The 19,274-nt window shown below is 38.1% G+C and overlaps 1 protein-coding gene across 1 annotated transcript; it reads right to left on the bottom strand.

The window, feature by feature from the left end:
* Positions 1–2,271: 2,271 nt before the first annotated feature.
* On the bottom strand, positions 2,272–3,478 carry LOC145946154 (U3 small nucleolar ribonucleoprotein IMP4). The gene has a single exon (XM_083055633.1). The coding sequence runs from the start codon at positions 3,352–3,354 to the stop codon at positions 2,416–2,418; it is 939 nt and encodes a 312-aa protein (XP_082911759.1). The 5' UTR covers positions 3,355–3,478; the 3' UTR covers positions 2,272–2,415.
* Positions 3,479–19,274: the final 15,796 nt, after the last annotated feature.

Here is a 19,274-nt window from a genome sequence, read left to right as displayed (position 1 = left end):
CTCTCTTCCGCCACCGAAATCGAGTCGCGCGATTCACTTCAATTTAGACGCGACGTTTGCTCCAACGACACGCAGGAACTTGTGTCGCGAATCGTCCGAATTATCGCGAATTCGGGAAGAAAGGTAAGAAATATCTGCAGAAAAAGTAGAATTAGATTGAGGGGTTGGTTGTCGTATCGAGGTGCAATGATTCTTAACGAGTACGCGATCAAATTACTGCTTCAATAGTCGTGCATTTTTTTACAGTGCAACTATCGCCATCTTCCATCGCCGCAATCAAGTCGCGCGATCTACTTCAAGTGAGACGCGATAGCTTCAACGGATGGCGGAAACTTTTGTCGCGTCGCGAATCGTACGAATTATCGAAAATCCGGGAAGAAAAGTGAAAAATATTCGCGGAAAGAGTAATATTAGATCGAGATGTTGCTTGTCGTATCGAGGTGCAGTGATTTTTAACGTGTACGCGATCGAATTACTGCTTCAATAATCGTGCATTTTTTTTAACCTGCAACAAAATCGCCATCTCTCTTCCGCCACCGAAATCATGTCGCGCGATTGACTTCAAGTGAGACGCGATAGCTTCTTCATCAACGGTTCGCGGAAACTTTTGTCGTGTCGCGAATCGTCCGAATTATCGAGAATCCGGGTGCAGTGACTCTTAACGAGTACGCGATCAAATTACTGCTTTAATAGTCGTGCATGTTTTGTATTAACCTGCAACAAAATCGCCACCTTTCTTCTCCCGACGAAATCGAGTGTAAACTCACTTCATGTGAGACGCGGCGGTTTATCGGTTCGCGGAAACTTTTCTCGCGTGAAAAGTTTGTGAGATGTGAAAATAAACATCAAGTATCGAGGAAAGAAGGATAGAGAGATCTGTGCGAATGGATTAACATTGGATTCTGTTCTCCGTTTGGCTCGATCCGCTGCTAATGGTATGTAATGAAAAATTATTGTTTCAGAGTCGTCGTGCAATTATATGTGATTTATAATTAAAAAAAGATATTCAATCTTTCACCTATATTGACTATAAATTCGAATTATGCGACCCGTTCAAACGAAATTTTTAAAGTTTTTTTACTGACTTGCAATATGAAACTTTTCTCAAGTGTTGTGAAATATGAAAATGATCAAGAATCGAAAAATCAATGTTTTTGGAAAGAATAATATTAGATTTTTTCGTTTGCTATTTCAATATAAAATGATTATTGTGTACATAGAAAATTATTACTACGTAATCTCTTTTTTTATAATAACTTTCAATTAGAAAGATATAAATTAAATTTTTTCATAAATCTTTTATTAATTGATATCGATAAAATTGATATATTTAGAATGAAATTTATATTTGAATCGTATATTACTTATTCATAAAATTATGTTCAACATATTAATCATTATATATTTTACATATTTATATATGTATCTATGTGTATTAGTACTTATACATAAATTTAGACAGATTTTATATATAAAATAATATCAAAAAGAATATTGAACCATTAGTATTGTGATAAATATAATTAACTGATGTTAATTGTAATCTCAAATATAATATTTTCTATGTCAAAATTACATGAAAAATAGAGAGAGAGAGAGATAGAGAAAGATTATTGATGAAAACAAATATAAATCCAATGTATTATAATTTCAATATCAGATATTGCTTCTATAATGTGAAAAGTTAAAAACAATTTTGTCACGCTCCACATATATACATATATATACCCAATTTATATTACCAATGTATGTGTTTCTCAATATAGCATTGGTTAAATTATAAAATAATATTGAAAGCGAAACTTTGATATATCATTCATGATTATTTGATATTCATTATGTACTATTTTTATACTTTGTGATAAATATAATTAACTGATGTTAATTACAATTAACAAAAAGACTACAGTCAAATATGACATTTTCTATATCAAAATTACATGAAAAGTAGAGAGAGAGTAAGATTATTGATACGTAAAGACATAAATATTTTTAACTTTTCACATAATAGAAGCAATATCTCATCAAAATTATATAATAAATTCAATTTATTATATAATTTTGATGAGATATTGCTTCTATTATGTGAAAAGTTAAAAATAATTTTGTCACACTTCTCATAAATGTATAGCCAATTCATATTATCGATATATGTTTCTCAGTATAGCATTATCAAACGATTAAATTATCAAACAATATTGAAAGCGAAACTTCGATATATCATCCATGATTATTTGATATTCATTATGTACTATTTCGATACATTATTATACTATAAATGAGTGATTTGATATATATAGTACTATATATACAAGAATTTTTATTACACATATAAAAATATTAATATAGTATTAAAATCTATCACAAGTAAACAATTGTTTGTGTGTGTGTGGTTCTATAATTCATATAATTAAATTAAATGCTGTCTTCTTGCTGCCAACCATCTTCGTCAGATAGAAATCTCCTTTTGTGACTTGTATTCATATAGGGCCTCAATGCCCATTCTGTATCAGCTGACGATTCAGTATCCAGAGTTCCCAATTTGATCTCGTAAAGCTTCATCTGAAACCGTGGTCCAACTTCTGCCATTTCGATATCCTTTCCGTGTACCTTTTTATACGTATGATGTCGAAAACATATATAATCATCGTGATTAGCAAAACTGATCACTCTCTTGCTATCTTCTTTTGGTACAGGAAACAAGTACTTTAGAATGTTCATCACTCTTGTTCCTAGTTTCGTCTTGAAGTTGTGAAATATCAAATGTGGATATTGCTCTGACATTGTGCCAATTTCAGGTATATCGTGTCGCATTATGACCCCGGACAGTGTAAAGTAGGCAGTCGGTCCGTATGGCAGATGACATACCACCAGGGTATCAGGAACTCCTCGGTGCTCGTGCACGACGATGAAGTCGGTGACGTCGTTGGCACGACAGGCATGGATCAGCTGTTTCATCTCATAGTTACCACGATTCATCCGCTGCGAATTGGGAAATATCAGACGCAGTTCCTTGGCGAACATCTTCAGTCGGGAGCTCGGATCGCGGGACGTCGTGATGACGATCTTCGGGTCCTCCACGTCGGCCCAGCGATACTCGTCGTCTTCGTGGTTGGCCACGGCACCGCCGCCCATTTCCGTGCCCATGGCCATTGCCATCTGCGGTCCAGCATCCTCCCATTCGATCTTCCTTTGCACGTGCAACGCGCTTTTCCTCAGGTCCGGGTGAATCGGTATATTCTCATCCAAGTTGCGCTTCAGCTGATCCTTCTTCTCCTGAATACCTTTCACCTTATCCTGTATGGATTTTCTGTAGAGATACTCTCTACGTAATCGCGCCTGTCTTCGCAACATTTTCGAGATTATAATCCAACTTTGTCGATTGTTATCAAACTTCTTAAAATTTTACGTCTCGAGCAGCACGTTCAACAACATGATACGGTCTTTTGTAGGTTATATCAGGTTATATTACGCCACGTGCGTCGCTGGACGCGGCGCTTCGAACGCTCATGCGCTTTAAGCGCCTATAAAGAGCGCCTATATATCAGGCTTTTTTGGTTCTATGCACAGATGTCTATACCATAGATATCTGTGGTTCTATGAGCACTTAGAAAAGCATTCATTATATCATTGCGACGTTATGAATATTGTTTATAAACGCTTATTGAGGTAGGGCAGTGAAAGCATTAACGCTTTTTATTGAAGAGAATATTGAAAATAAGATTCCAATCTCACATATAAAATATAGTATTTATATACTTTATTGTTTCAATCATATATTTGATAGTCTATTTTATAATAGCAGAAATAAAAAAATGGATGAAGGAAATATATTTTTCAATAGAACATATACATTTTTAACTGTATTTTATGAATCTTTTATAGCATTTTCTGTGTCCTTAAAAATTAAATTTTAATGCATTATAAATTCTATCAATTTATACATACATATGTATTCGCTTAGATTTTGTCAACTGTATAATTTTGCAGAAAAATTTTGCAAAAAAATTTAGTAGAAAAACAAATTTTTTAAATATAATATTTAAAAATAAATTATATATACGACAATAGATTGTCATTCTTCGTATAGCAATTAAAAATTTTTTATTAGATCTTGTTTTATGACCTGCTTTCGATCTCGTTAATGAAAATTTTAGTTGTATGAGATGTAATATATGCAATTGAAAGTTGATCGTCGTATCCTAATAATTCGTCGTATATATAATTTATTTTTAAATATTATATTTAAAAAATTTGTTTTTCTACTAAATTTTTTATTAATTTCTTAGGGGGAGGTTTTAAATGTATATACTTTTTTTAAATTTGTTTAGCATCAAAGATTAATTAAAAAATCGTTTCAATTTCTATTCGAAAAAGTTCTGATTATGATTATTATCTGATCATTAATCTTTTAAAAGCACTTGAAATATATTTCATATATCCGATCGATTTTTTGTATGTGTATTTTTTTGCGTTCATCGCAACATGCACTTTACAAGAAGATGCAACACAACGGCATTTGAGAAAATCAACCCGTTTTCCCTCCACTCATGTTATGTTCGACTTGGATGTGTTATTTTGTGCAACCACCTGAGTGCGGGCAATCACGCATGAAAGTAACAATGAATAGCATCGAAATAGGCGGATAGAAGGCCAGACCGGTGATTTTGTCCGATGCGTTCGAGCACCTGTGTATGCATGTATGCGTGCGTGTGCGTCTCCGCGTGTACACACGTGTACAGTTCACTAGAGTCCACGCCTTGGGCATCCTCTTCCGCATTTCACGTCGTCGGAAGAGGAAAAATTCTGCGGAACTATCTGTCGATTATATACACGGAGTAAAGAATATTCTATAGACTATTGTTTGATTAAATTTTAAATTTTTCTGCAAAATTATATAGTTGACAAAAACCTAAGCGAATACATAAAGTATATATAAAGTAAATTGATAGAATTTATAATGCTTTAAAATTTAATTTTTAAGGGAACAGAAAATGCTATAAAAGATTTATAAAATGCAGTTGAAAATGTATATGTTTGATTGAAAAATAGATTTCCTTCATTCATTTTTTTACTTCTGCTATTATAAAGTAGACTTTATCAAATATGATTGAGACAATAAAGTACAGAATCCGTCTTCGTTACATCAATTTTTAATAACTTTCTCTCTCTCTATATACATATATATGTATATGTATATATATTTTATACATTTATAACCAATATTAAATATAATTTAATGTAATTTAAAACATTTTTAAATGTTATATTTGATAAAAAGAACACTTTCAGAAATTAAGTCTTATTTTATAAGTACACTGAGAGAATTTTTTCTCTTAGAATTTATCTTGAAAATCATGCTAATTATGGGACAATATGGTATGGAAAGAATTTTATGAGAATTTCTCTGATTAATCACAATAAAAGTAATAATATTTATTACAATAAAATATAAAATATGTTTGATTAACTTTGCTAAACTACATAGTAAAATTAATCAAACATATTTTATATTTTATTGTAATAGATATTATTTTTATTGTGATAAATATTAATCAGAGAAATTCTCATAAAATTCTTTTCATACCATAGTGCCCCACGATTACAATGATTTTCAGGGTAAAGTCTAAGAGAAAATTCTCTCTATGTAGGATAGCTAGAAAGACTTTATCTCTTATTTATTGTAAATTTTAACAAATTTGAAGTTTGACAATTAATTACGATATTTAATGTCAAAAACTTGCGAGACACTATCTTTAGAGACGAGATCTTCTCTGTTAATTCGCTGCTATTAATAAAGCGCGATATCTAGCTGCAATGTGAATAAAATCATGCCATCGTGCGTGTCAAATTTTTCGTGTACAAAGAAATTCGATTCGCGTCACGCATTTTCCGCAACAACGTGTATATAACGACGACGGCGGGGCGCATCGAGCTATGCCGCGGTTCGGTCCGTATTATAGCAATTCAATAATAAATTGTAGAACGGCTCGGTCGCCGCATTATGCGCCGGTAATCACAGTAATAAGCAGTTCTAAAAGTAACGTAAGTACGTTGTTGGTAGTAACAAGTGGGGGGAGGGGAGAGCCGTAATCTCGGGGGATGCCCCTATGTCCGTGGAGAGGCAAGGGAGGAGAGAAATCGAGAGAGCCGAAACGAGGGGAAAGGGGAGGAAGATGAAAGTCAGAAAGAGAGAGAGAGAGAGAGAGCCCATGGGCGTCATCCGCGCAATGTTCTTGAATCGGCATAATTTACAGCCCCGTTCGAACAAATTGAGCGCGTTTATGCAAAAGGGGCGACATAAAGCACGTGAGATGATCGCGGCAGAAACCGGACTCGATCGCCGCTTTTCCTTCCGGCGAAGGAAGCGTTTTATTCTCGATCACACGTTCGCTCGCCGATGATTTCGCTAAATAGACGTCGACAATTTATTATCATCATCCTCATCGAAGATTTCGCGTTTACGTCTTACATCTTACTCGGTCTGTTGTATGTCACTTGAATATTCAAAGATCGTTTGGTCCAATCGGTTTTTTTTCTCAATTTTATATGTTTTTGAGTAGGAGAAGAGATTGTGTAGGCTGAAGATTTATTATGTAAAACATTCCTGTGTGCGAGCTCGCGGATATTGCACAATGCGCCCGTAATTTACACAATTTTTAATCTTTCCTGTATATATACGTATGCATCGAAACACGTGTAGGTAGCTAAGACTTATAATTATCCTTATCTTAATTAGAAGTTTTTTTTTTGCGTGGAACAATTTTCCGCGGTCGCAGCTTTTACGCGAGCGAAATTCTTGTCGTTGAGTTGGTCGAAATATTTTGTCCAAGCCTTTTTTTTTTATTTGATATGCGAATGTAATGGAAAGAGATTTAAATTATTACGGAATTTATTTTTGCCGGCAAGTTGCGCGTATGTACGCCTATGAGACGGCTATACGGGGGACTATACTATAGGTACGTTGTACGTATCCGTTAAGCCAACATCTAATTCGATAACTGGCGAAAATAATAACGTAATAGCGATCTGTTGCGTTCGCGGCGCGCAATCATCCGTTTCGGTACCGGGTGTCCGCGGAGAACTACAAGACTCACAAGGCGTTTCTTTCGAGGATATTTTATTGTTCGTACAAACGTAATAATCGCTACCACCTGCTGTATATACGAAAAATGCTTTCGAGTCACATCGAGCAATCGTGGCAACGTTACCGTAAAATATTTGCTGAACGTTCGCGTTCGATCTCTCTTTATTCAACAAAATTTACAGTAGAAAAAAAAAGAATCGGCACATTTACAAGCGTTTTGAAATTGTACACGAAATAAATGCATGTACACAGAGGGAATTTTCTCTTAGAATTTACTCTGAAAATTATGGTAATCGTGAGACAATATGGTATGGAAAGAATTTTATGAGAATTTCTCTCATTAATATTTATCACAATAAAAATAATAGTATTATTACAATAAAATATAAAATATGTTTGATCAATTTTACTATATTAGTTTAATAAAATTAATCAAACATATTTTATATTTTATTGTGATAAATATTAATCAAAGAAATTCTCATAAAATTCTTTCCATATCATACTGTCTCACGATTACCATGATTTTCAGGATAAATTTTAAGAGAAAATTCTCTTGTCAGTGTACGATGAAAGACGAAGATTTCGAGATTCTTAGCTTTCTTGGCGAAAGGATCAAATGTCAAACAATTTTCAAGTCATCAATTTTCAAGTTTCAAGTCCCAAGTAGCCCCTTCAGGGTAGCCGATCCGGTCGTTTGAAATAAATCAGATAATTTTTTCGATGTGTCCGAGGATGGAGAACGGTAGCGATTTATAACGAGACGAGACTGCGTTGACTACCTCGATAGCACGGATGACACTTATTAAAAGTTTCGGCTGCGCACACGAGAGGCATCGATCTTCTTCCCCCATCTTTCTTCCCGCACGAGCTGTCTCTCTTTCTCTCTGCCTTGTTACCAACGAGAAATACCGAACAGTTTAATAAGCAAGAGCGGTGGCGGCGAATATACCGCGATACAAGATACCGCGGGTATCATCCATCACGCGACGCGAATCGCCATCACGTTTCTCTCCAAACTTTCGACCGATCGAGATCGACTGTGTCTCTTTCAAAAAGCTTCCGTCTCGAGAAACTCGCGTCGCGATTCCTAATCGGATGATCTATCCGAATGTTTGAATTCTTTGAAAATTACGGCGAAATCCTCCCCGAACATCATCGCGTCGCGCCGAAGTAAATGTGTCGCGGATATAGAGGGAACAGATTAAAAAAAAAGATTGTTAAATTTATCGCGGTTCTGTTTTAATGCGTCGGCGATAACGAAAGCTTAGGTACTCGCCATCGACCCGCCGTCATCCTGGCGAGGAGGAGGTCGCGTGCAAAAAATACGTTAATTCCTCGTAGCTTGCATGACCGTGCAAATAAATAAAACGGCAAACACACATCGCGGCCTGCCGGTGTACCGTATTTTATATTTTATCCGGTACGAATGATTGATTGCGCTCCGCTACCGGGCGCTGCGAGTCCCACGGATACGATAGCATCTCGCGAAATGCCCCTGGTCGCGCCCTCCTCTCCCTCCCCCGCCTCTCCTCTGACTGTACTTGTCGTTTCACGCATTGTTTATTATTGTCCGATGGTTTATCACGATCGTCGGTATATATATATATATATATATATATATATATATATAAAAATATATGTATATAGGGAAAACTGGACGCGGGGGAAAATGCGGGGGGTAACGATATTCCTTCACCGACGCGCTTTCGGCGTGAGAAAAGGCTACACAGAAAGAATTTTCTCTTAGAGTTTACCCTGAAAATCATGGTAATTGTGGGACCACAATATGGTTTGGAAAGAATTTTATGAGAATTTTTCTAATTAATATTTATCACATAAAAATAATAATATTTATTACAACAAAGTATAAAATATGTTTGATCAATTTTACTATGCAGTTTAGTAAAATTAATCAAATATGTTTTATATTTTATTGTGATAGATATTATTTTTATTGTGATAAATATTAATGAGAGAAATTCTCATAAAATTCTTTCTATATTATATTGTCCCACGATTACCATGATTTTCAGGGTAAATTCTAAGAGAAAATTCTCTCAGTGTACGAGTCTAATATTGTCACGCGATTGTGACATATTATTTCGTATTATAACGTTATTAGGTAAAATTTATAGCGAAGAGAGAGAAACGATGTATATATATATGTATATGCTTGGAAGGGAGATAATCGCGCGACTATTGCCCCTATTGTGATGCGAACCGAAAAAGTTGTCGGGATTTTTGGCATGAAACTGAGTAAAAGAGAGGCACAACGATCCTTATATACGCGAAGAAGATAGTAATTACAGAAGCGGGACTGAAAACGCGGGGCTCCATCAGACCCTGCGAGGCACGATCCTCGATAAGTATAGTTGTTTCAGGATCGCGTCGATGCTCTCCTCTACTCCCGCTATCTCATTTTATTGGTACAGGTTATGTGAAAAATTTATTGGCTCCGAGACAGTGTGAGCGCTAACATTCCTTCGATGAACGGACCCGATCGAAAAGTCTTGCCATTCCTTCTTCCCGCCACCCTCTTCCCCGTTTAATCCTAAAAATTTTTTAAATTTTATTCACGAAAGTCTCTTCTCGAAACTCGAATAATAGACCGATTCTGCGAATTCATCGAAATCGCGTGACAATAAATTATTCAGGTTGAATTAAATTTAAATTCGACGTCAAGAATCGAAATGGAAATGTCACGTTATGATTGTTTAACTTGAAAACTTTTTTTCGATGAAATTTATATACATATATAAATATGATAACATTTTTCTAAAATTGTCTGAACCCGTTAATTCGTCGATATATATTGAACATTTTTTGCTAAATATTAAACAGTCGATCTATAACGCGTCCATTCATCAAATGTTACTTAATTATATCACGGCTGCCGCAGATAATTATCGTTTCTAGGGTAGATTCCCGCGACGCGGAGGATACACAGGTGTGCGCGAGCAAAAAACACAAATAAGTTATTGCCTAGAAATTTTTTTACGGAGAGAGAACATCATCAAATTGCATCTAGCTGGTGTCTCGGTTGCATCGTGCTCTTCCATTTCTTCGGTGAATGGACTCGATCACCGCATAACGGCTACCCCATTATTATCTTCCGATACAGTTTTGCCTCATTTTTCCCCACATCCCCCGCCTCCTTCTGCCCTCTTTTTCTGTTATTTCATGTTTATCCCTTCTTTGCGTTTCTCTCTGCTCGCTTGCACAGAAAGAAGTTTGCACTCTCGAGAATCTCTCCCACGGTATCTGCGTGTGATTACGACGATACAATTAAAAATCTCTATTTTGTTTCGCTCTTAAATATTGTCAATTAATCAAGTGTCGAACGCGCATAATTAATCGATGTATAATTATACGTTTGAATAATTTAAGGACATATCGGATATACTCTTTTTCGATCCTCGCCAATTTCGCGGGAGTATTTTGTTTCAAAGCGCGATGCAGATGTAGATGCAGATCTCGTTTCGGTTGATCGTCGCGCTCGATTTCCTCCGTTGCATACAACACGCAGTAACACAATCAATTAATGCCCGCGGGACAATCGGTGCAAGTACTCTTACAAACTATCTCGCAAATTGCCGCGCTCACAAACGCCCCCTCGATGGCGGAAACGCTGGATGCTACCGGAAGATCTTTTCATCTTGATATCGTCTTCGCCTTCGGTTCTATTAACGTGAAAAGATAATATGTACCAAGTGTTGTACGGTTTCGATCTCCCTTTTTTGTGCAAATATTTTATATTAATTTCACAAAAAGATCTTAATTATTTTAATTGGATTAATGGATGAATAAAAAGTTCTGCTCTCGCGGAGGGAACCGAGACGGATTGCGCGCAATTGCAAGCGACATCAATAGCGACGAGAATCGATATAGCGTCGCTCCGAGCCTGTTTGACGGTAGAAAGTTTGATGCGACAGATAATGTCAGATACACGCGTTGCTGAATTCCTTGACAACCTGGACAACGCTTTCGTCCAGGGATCAAAGGCGAGAGACGCGTTTCACCATCCGGCGTGGCCGGGCGCGAGGGGGGTAATAACGATCGCCGGCGTAATTCGCGTCGCGAGAGGTATAGGCCGTTGTTATTATTATTATTATTATCGGGTAATGTGCGGGTCCCCCGTGGTGGAGTGCAAGTATTGATGTCCCGGCACAAAACCGTTTCAGCCACTTCCTAGGCGTCGTGCTACCCTGACCCGCGGCCTGCCAGGAATCAATGACAAATCCAAGCGTGCCCCCGCGCCACGGCTTTAATTTATTCGGATCGATTGACCGGCGTAAAAAAAATTCTACATCAGACACAGTTGGCACAGTTCTCGATTAGAACAGCTGTTATTGATCGCTCGTTCGATGGTTTATTAGGCTTAGAAATGCGTACAGAGATTCGATTTTAATCTCGTCTCGCTTTATTTTACATTTTGGGCAATGGACGTCAAAGTGACATCGATGACGGGATTTTTGATTAGTAATATCTGTATTTAAATGTCTCTTTCTCTCTCTATCTAGAATATGAGTCGAGGCACGGTGCATTTTATGCATCTAATATCTAGCTGCGTTCTGCAGTTTTCAGAATTTCTCGACAGATGACTCTACTTGTACGTCTTTCGATACAGTACTTTCTTGTTATTTTATAAATATATTCGAAAATGCAGTATTTGTTGTGATAAATACATTATATTGATTTTTTATAAAGGCCTTAAAAAATTAAATTATTTCTATACAATTATATATTTCTCTCTCCGGCGAGGAAAATCTATGTTTTTATATTGATATTACGTTCTAACTTTAGACAAGTTTAAAAATTCGCGAACCTTTATTACGCAATAAAATATCCAACTATGTATCGCGGAAAGATAAAACGCTCTTCTAAATAAACGAAATAAAAACTATGGGATACTCTCAACGATCACGAGGAGCTCGCCGCGCTATAAAGATAGGTAGATAGAGAAAGAGAGCTTGCGAAATAATGAAGGCAACTACCAGAGCCTCATCGGAGCATCATCGTCGATCGTAAAAATGGCGGTGCGCGGGGTTTTTTTGACGGATCGACGCGGCGCGGTCGATCCGTCGTTATCCGCTGCCTCTCGTATAACTCGAGGCAGATTCTAGTTGAGCCGCAGATTTATTAGCGATAGAGCAGTTCGATAGCCGGAGCTCTCCGTGCACCACCACGCCCATCCCGTGGTGCACACGAGCGAGCGCACGCAGCCCTGCAAAGCCTTCCCTCTTTCTCTCTCCTCGATGCACTTCGTCGTTCGAAGCGTGCAAACGGCAAACGCAACGTTAATCCGCCGACGAGCGGGACCCGGCTCTCTTTAATGTTATGCTGCGGCCTCGCTCGATCGAGCACCGCGCGCGTCGAGGGATTTCTCTCGCCCTTAGGGCGAGGATGCGCGAGAGCGAGCCTTCGAAGCTTCTGCAATTTCTCGCCAGGCACAAAGTACACTCCGAGACCCGCCCGGCGAGGGCGGCTTCGAGGGCCCTGCTCTCTTTGGCCAGAAAAAAATCTCGGGAATGTTTCGACGCGAAAGAAAGGGGAGTCCGGTGAGAGGGTGTTGTAAATACATTTGGCGCAAAAAGGGATTTTGAAAAAATAATTATGCAATAATCGCGCGTTGCGTTTCAGAGACCTAAAGTGCATTCACGATCGTTGCATCTTATTCCTCCCGTAATTATAATCCGCGGCTCTGTATACTGCTAAATTTTTGTAATTTTTTAAGAAAATATGGCTTATAAAATTGATAAAAATATAAAAATAAATATAAAAATTTTCTTTCTCATAATTCCAATCATCAAATTTCGAGAGAATATTGCTCTTTTATATCTACTGTAATACAAAATTTTATGTTCGTAATCTTGCATATTTTTTGTGAACTCGAGGATATATTTATAAATAATAATATTAAAAATATTTATAAATAATCATTGATCCGACATATCTCGCTACCGCTATCGCGACAAGATATTTGAGGGACGTGATAATTATAAGGAAATGCTTCGACGAGAGCGAAAGAGAGAGAGTGCAAAACGAACTCTCGGACTTATCCGGCGAAATCGGCGATTCACTACTACCGAGTGCGAGAGATAAAAAGGTAGAGAGAATCTGTGTCAGAGGTTGGTTATGCCTCGGATTTATGGGTTTGATTACCGTCGTGTACGATACGCGCGCGGCGCGATTTTGTATGGGTAAATCGTGATCCTCCACGCCTCCTCTCTCGCTCTCACCCCTTTGCCCTTCCTCGCCCTCGCGAACCTCTTCCACTTGCACGTCTCGCCACCTCCGTCGGTCGATCGCGTATAGAGTTATCGCATTCTCAGCCCGTAAGTGTCCATTGTCTATACTTCCAGGCATTATATCCCCGTGCATTACGTCTCGATCCTCTTCGATTTACCGGTGTAATTTCGCTTTTATTCACGTCGCTTCGGATTCTCACCACCAATATAATCCATACTATACCTTTAAATCTATCTAAGCATATCCTTAGATAATTACGTAAAGTAGCGTAATCGAATCTTTTTTTCACACATGACTTGTCTTAAAAATTAAGAGTTTGAGGCCTCCGAAGAGATGTAAATTATATCGTAACATCTATTTCGCAGAGAAAGAGTTGTTTGTTGAATTTTATTTTACCTTTTTAAGGAGAGAATTGTATATTATTTATAGAAACACATTTGCTATATTTAACAGATATTTGAAAATGTCAAAGTAATAAATGTCCGTATACGTCTATTTATAGATATTTTACATATGAATGTTGTTTAGAAATTGGTTTCTGGTAAAGGATAATTGTTGGTAAAAGGCGAACTACGACGTGAAAGGATATTGACTAACGGTGGATATTAATTTTAAAAGTCTACCGCGTATTAATCTTGCGCCGATGTGGCACGAAAAACCCCAGGTGGTGTTCACGAATCGACTAAGCGATTGATGAAAGAATTTCTCACCAGACATATGAATGAAGCCTATTGTGATGCTGGAAACTTAGTTACTCCGAATATATCGCGGATCTTTATTAATAACACGTAAAAGTAATAGCGCGAACGGATATTAAAGTCGAAATATTACTCGAATTTCCTATTCACGGATTACAGAACGTCGTAAAAAAAATTCTCACTTCGCTTATTTATCATTTACCTTGCCGATCTTTCTGCGACCGATGTTCGCGACGTTGCAAATCCCATTCAACCGCGCACCTTATTTCGCACGCGTCTTTGGACGATGTGGTAGCCGTTGGTGGCTCATTGATTTCGCGCGTCAGAAGAAACGCTTCTTCGCGCCGAGAGTCTCGCGGGGGGGTTGGCGGGAGACGACGCCCCGTGTCGGGTACGGTGAGAAGATGAGAAACGTCGCGGGAGGTCCCGCAGGATTGATGGACATCCTCACCTACCTACTCGCATGCGTGATTATTCGTCGGCGTGCGTGCGTGCGTTACCCGTGCAGGGTTCCCGTACGTGGTAATCACTGATCGTTAGCGCCTCATTCACGCCGGATGTTACGGACGTCACGGAGCTGCCTCATTTCCAGCTGGTATCGATACCTCGTGCGCACGATTGATCGGTTTACGTCGAAAGCCCGTCTCTCTTCCCTTCATTTCTCGTTCTGATAACACGTTGCTTTAGTACTTGTTAGGCGATAAGTTTTGAATGACACTTTTGTAGTCTCTCTCTTCGGTCGCGGGGTTAATGGATCCTCTGGATACATAGAAATTATCCTCGACGCATTTCAGGATAAATGGTCATCTTATTACCATCTTAGAACATAAGAAGGAACTACAAGTTCATTAAGTAGAGCCGAGATGTAGCCGGAATGTAATCTCGAGTGCAAAATCTTTCGACAGGCTTATTACGTGGAAAAAAATGGAGTAACAAGAGAATCTAGGTGATTCTTCGAGAGGAAGGTCCGGCCATCTCAACACCTTGTTTCTTTCTCTTTCTCTCTTTCCGCGTGTTGATGATCCTTGAAACTGGTCGGCTCATTAGTATGTGAAGGGTGGTGCCACCTACTGGGCGGGGCAGCGGGTCATTGAAACAATGGTGTTGTGACTAGACATCATCGACCTCGTCCGGGAGGAGGAAGCGCGCGCGGAGTAGCCGATTGATTTCAGCGATGATCGATAGACCTTTGTCCCTCTCTGCTGTTCGATCTCGAAAATCCGATCCCGATCGCTTTCACGCGGATTTGTCAGCTTCTCGATTACATAATTCGAAACTCGAAATATTAATCTTTTTTTCCCTCGAATTTTTTGGCGCAAAATTTCATTATATATTATATATGTTAAAATATTCTATATTTGAGAGGATATGCAATGCGATCTCCTTTCTATGTTTATTAGATCTGTTGCAATTATTAAGTGCGAGTGACACGATATTCGAGCGAGGAAGGCATAACTGACAGATGATTAATCTAACAACGCGCGTCCACTCACGATAAATAACGCTAAGAAACGATTGTTCGTGATTTTCCAGAGAGCGACGTGCAAGTACAAATGCCGGAGCGGTATCACGGTCACGACCCACGTGACCGTTTTAAAGGAACGCCAGCAGCCACCATCAATCAAATCGACGGAGAACGGATTCTCTCGCTGTGCACGGGTCCATTAATTATCGCGCAATGCTGCGGAGAAGAAGGAAGAGGAGGGAGCGCTTTTTTTGTCGCCGTAAAACAACGGGGACCGGAACGAGCGGGCGCGCAGGAACGTCGTCGCGGCTGTGGATCCAGGTAAGTCCGACGGCATTCTAACTGAACGTTCTCTCGTAGAGGACCTAGTCCTGTCCCCCTTTCTCTCTCTCTCTCTCTCTCTCTCTTTCGTTCTCCTCCCTCGAAAAAGGGTAGAGAGTGCCAGTCATATATTAGAGAACTGTTGGGGACACCTAACAAGCTGGCAGAACATGTTTCCCAGAATCGGGGGTACCTGGGTACGAGCAACCCTCTCCGGATCCGTCTCCATCTCGCTCTCCCGCCGCCTTCGCCTTTCTCGCGTCCCCTTCACTGCCGCGTCTTTTTATCGCCCTCTTTGTCTCCGTTTCGTTATTTCCTTTTTTTTTTTCACCGCGCGCTCTTTCTCCTTCCCTCAACTGTTCTTTTTGCCGCGACAATAGATTCGGCAGTGCGTTTCCATATGTCCGAGGAAAAGACGCGGATAAACATTATTTCGCGCGCGTTAACGTCGGTCAGATGAAATTTTTTTCCGCTCCATCACACCGTACGCGAGAGTTGAATTCTGCGCTTTTTAACGATCGCGAACGCGCGAGAGAGTTATCTTTGCCAGAAAAATTTTCTCAAATTATCATCGCAACGACCATTAACCAGTCTAATTAATATATATTCGACTGCGAGCTATTTGTGATAATAATTTGGAAATTATGAAAAAATTCTGTCCCTTCGTCATATTTAAATATGTATATCTGAAATTAGCAAATTTATTTATTTATTTAGTATAAATCGATCTTTTTGCAAATGTTTAAAATATATATATTTTTAAACATTTTATATTATTTATTTATATTATTTTAGTCTTGCCATCTCAAAATTATTTCAATTACATAATCTAAACGTGAGAAATAAAATAATCGTATCGCGTATTAAATATTTAAATCAAATAGTTATATCAAAATCAATCTTAATTTCTCATAACGTCTAGGAAGATTTTTAAAGAGACGTTTCTTACATTGATACGCGACAATTATTCTTTAGGAGCCTCGACAGTCTCGTTGTGAGATATAGAAACGAACGCGAGACTATTCCCCAGCAGGCATGTCGGCGATTATTAATCCACTAGTTCTTTATAAATCTGCCGTAACCTGTTTCGCTGGTACTTGAGAATTATTATTGAGAAGAAGTAACGTTCTTCTCCGGGGCTTTCCTGCTTTATATGAGTATTAAACTCGTTGTATATCTGAATTTATTCGACGCGTTGTTGCAATTATTCTAACGTTCATTTTGCGTGCTGAAACTTTGAGATTTCGCGTAAAGTAGCCATTTGCAGTGATTAATTTTCCGATAAAGCGATGGATCGTCAATTGACAAATCGGGATTTATTATTTGTCTCGTGTCAATTTCAGGTGTTGCGATCGTCAACAACTTATGTTTTTATTGAATTTTTCCCCGCGATTTTCCACATACTTATTGAATTAGTGTACGTATGCGTCGCGATAACATATTATCCTATTAAGTAAATCAATAAATTAATTCAAGAGTAGAGCCCGAGTAGAGACGAGATAAGCCGCTGACTCGAGCACAGATCGCTTCCTAAAATACCCGAACGAGTTTACCGCAGAAAAATAAAAACAAGTCTTAATTAAATGAAATGGTCGCCGCGTCGCGCCGCTCTTGGACCCGATCGGTAGTTTTACCCCTGTCTGCGCGCGCGTCCACGATTTCGAATTTAGTAGCTGTACATATACATATATATACACACACGTGAGAAAGAGGAAGCAAAACAGAGAGAGAGAAAGAGAAAGACAGAGAGATAAATTTGTGCTCAATGTGTACAGCTGTATGTAGAAAAACCGCTAAGCTGTGAGCGAACGAGTCTGTAAACATCTGCACAAGTTATCTCTTCCTTTATATTTAATGAAAATGTAAATGAATCAGAAAGTATATATAGAATAATAATGTCACGTAGAATTATTTGATGTAACACGACAATTTGAACGAGATATATAAGAGTGTTACATGTAAACTTGTTTAATACCTCTCTAAGAATTATACCACTGGCTTTAACATAATTAAGAATCATAATATTTCTAAATATAATATATATTCTCTCTCGAGTGAGAGGATATTTTTTTTATATATGTAGCATATTGGGGTGGGTGATTTTAATGAAAGAAAAGAATTCTATTTTATCTTGCGTTTTGTTCGAAATGTTGCGATGCTCGAACACTTCTCTCAGCCCCTTGGCTCAGGTAGCTCGGTCCTGGTATCAGAAACACATCGTGTCCTACACGAGCCGCGTCTGATAACACTATTATCCGAAACGATTCACACGAATCTCTCTAACCGACCTGTATCGGGAATTCTTTTACTCGACGCGAATAACGAGCTCAGGATTTATTACTTCATCCCCGACTTCTTATCTACGGTATTCCTAATGTATTTCATCAGTCACCAGACTGACTAACGCTAACATCGCAAAGAAATCCAAAAGGATTTAATCATCGTAATTAACTTTTACTTTTCTCTCTTAAACATAAACGAGAAAGATGATGAAAAAGCATTGCACTTAAAAAACTTTCTATTCTTTTTAAAAACTTAATTTACATATCATTAAATCGAGAGTAATACGGCTAATTGAATTAAATGCTGAAATTGATTAATGAAGGCGTAATATTCATGTATCATGTAGTATCTGTGTTGTCCGTAAAAAACGTTTAGACGCGTCCAAGATTTTACATCAGCGCGAGACACAATAAGCGCGCAACGATACATCACGTAGGATCGTTAAGTTGACGGGCGTACAAAAAGATTTCAATTCGCCCGCTGTCAGCCATGATAATTCTTTCGATTTCTTCGTCGCGTGTAATTGCACGGACATTACGCTTTTACAATTACCAAATTATTTTCGAGCCTGCACGTATCCGTACCCGTAACGCGTAAGTGTGTCGCAAGACCTCCGAGGTGAGCGACCTATTTTCGATATAATTGATAGGACCCTGTTATACTTCTATATCGTAATTGCATCTGACGATATAATAATGAAAAGATCTTTTTAAAAAAAATCGTAATTGCGCTGGACAATATAAATAATGTTAGGATAAATAGCTATTTGCGATGAGATTATAAGATTAAATCAACGTTGACGTAAGATATCATTGTTCTCGTTGCATCATTTAAATTTGACAGATCAAAATTACACACAATCCGTTGAATATTACCGTCAATTCTCAAGTTTAGATATTAAAACTCTAGATTCCATTAAAATGTTCTCCATTTATCATTTCTTTAAGCATTCTCCGAGCAACGAAACTCTTCTGTATTAAAATAAATATAATATAATTTTTTTAGATTTTAGATAGAAAAAAAAAGATCGTTTTATGAATTATAAAGTCAGTTCGTATCGCGTGTATACACATTTTAAATTGGACATTAGCATTGGATAGCCTTGTCGTTAATTTCGACGTACTGATGAGCATTAAGAATTCCGGGGAAAATTCCCTCGATGACAGGG

This window comes from Prenolepis imparis, unplaced genomic scaffold, assembly GCF_030444845.1.
Source record: "Prenolepis imparis isolate NDT839.2.m4 unplaced genomic scaffold, iyPreImpa1.0 SCAF_15, whole genome shotgun sequence".
NCBI lineage: Eukaryota > Metazoa > Arthropoda > Insecta > Hymenoptera > Formicidae > Prenolepis > Prenolepis imparis.
This window is presented reverse-complemented; position numbering and strand designations above follow the sequence as displayed.

Coding starts and splice junctions, on each gene's coding strand:
- LOC145946154 (XM_083055633.1), bottom strand. CDS start 3,354: ATGTTGCGAAGACAGGCGCGATTACGTAGAGAGTATCTCTACAGAAAA.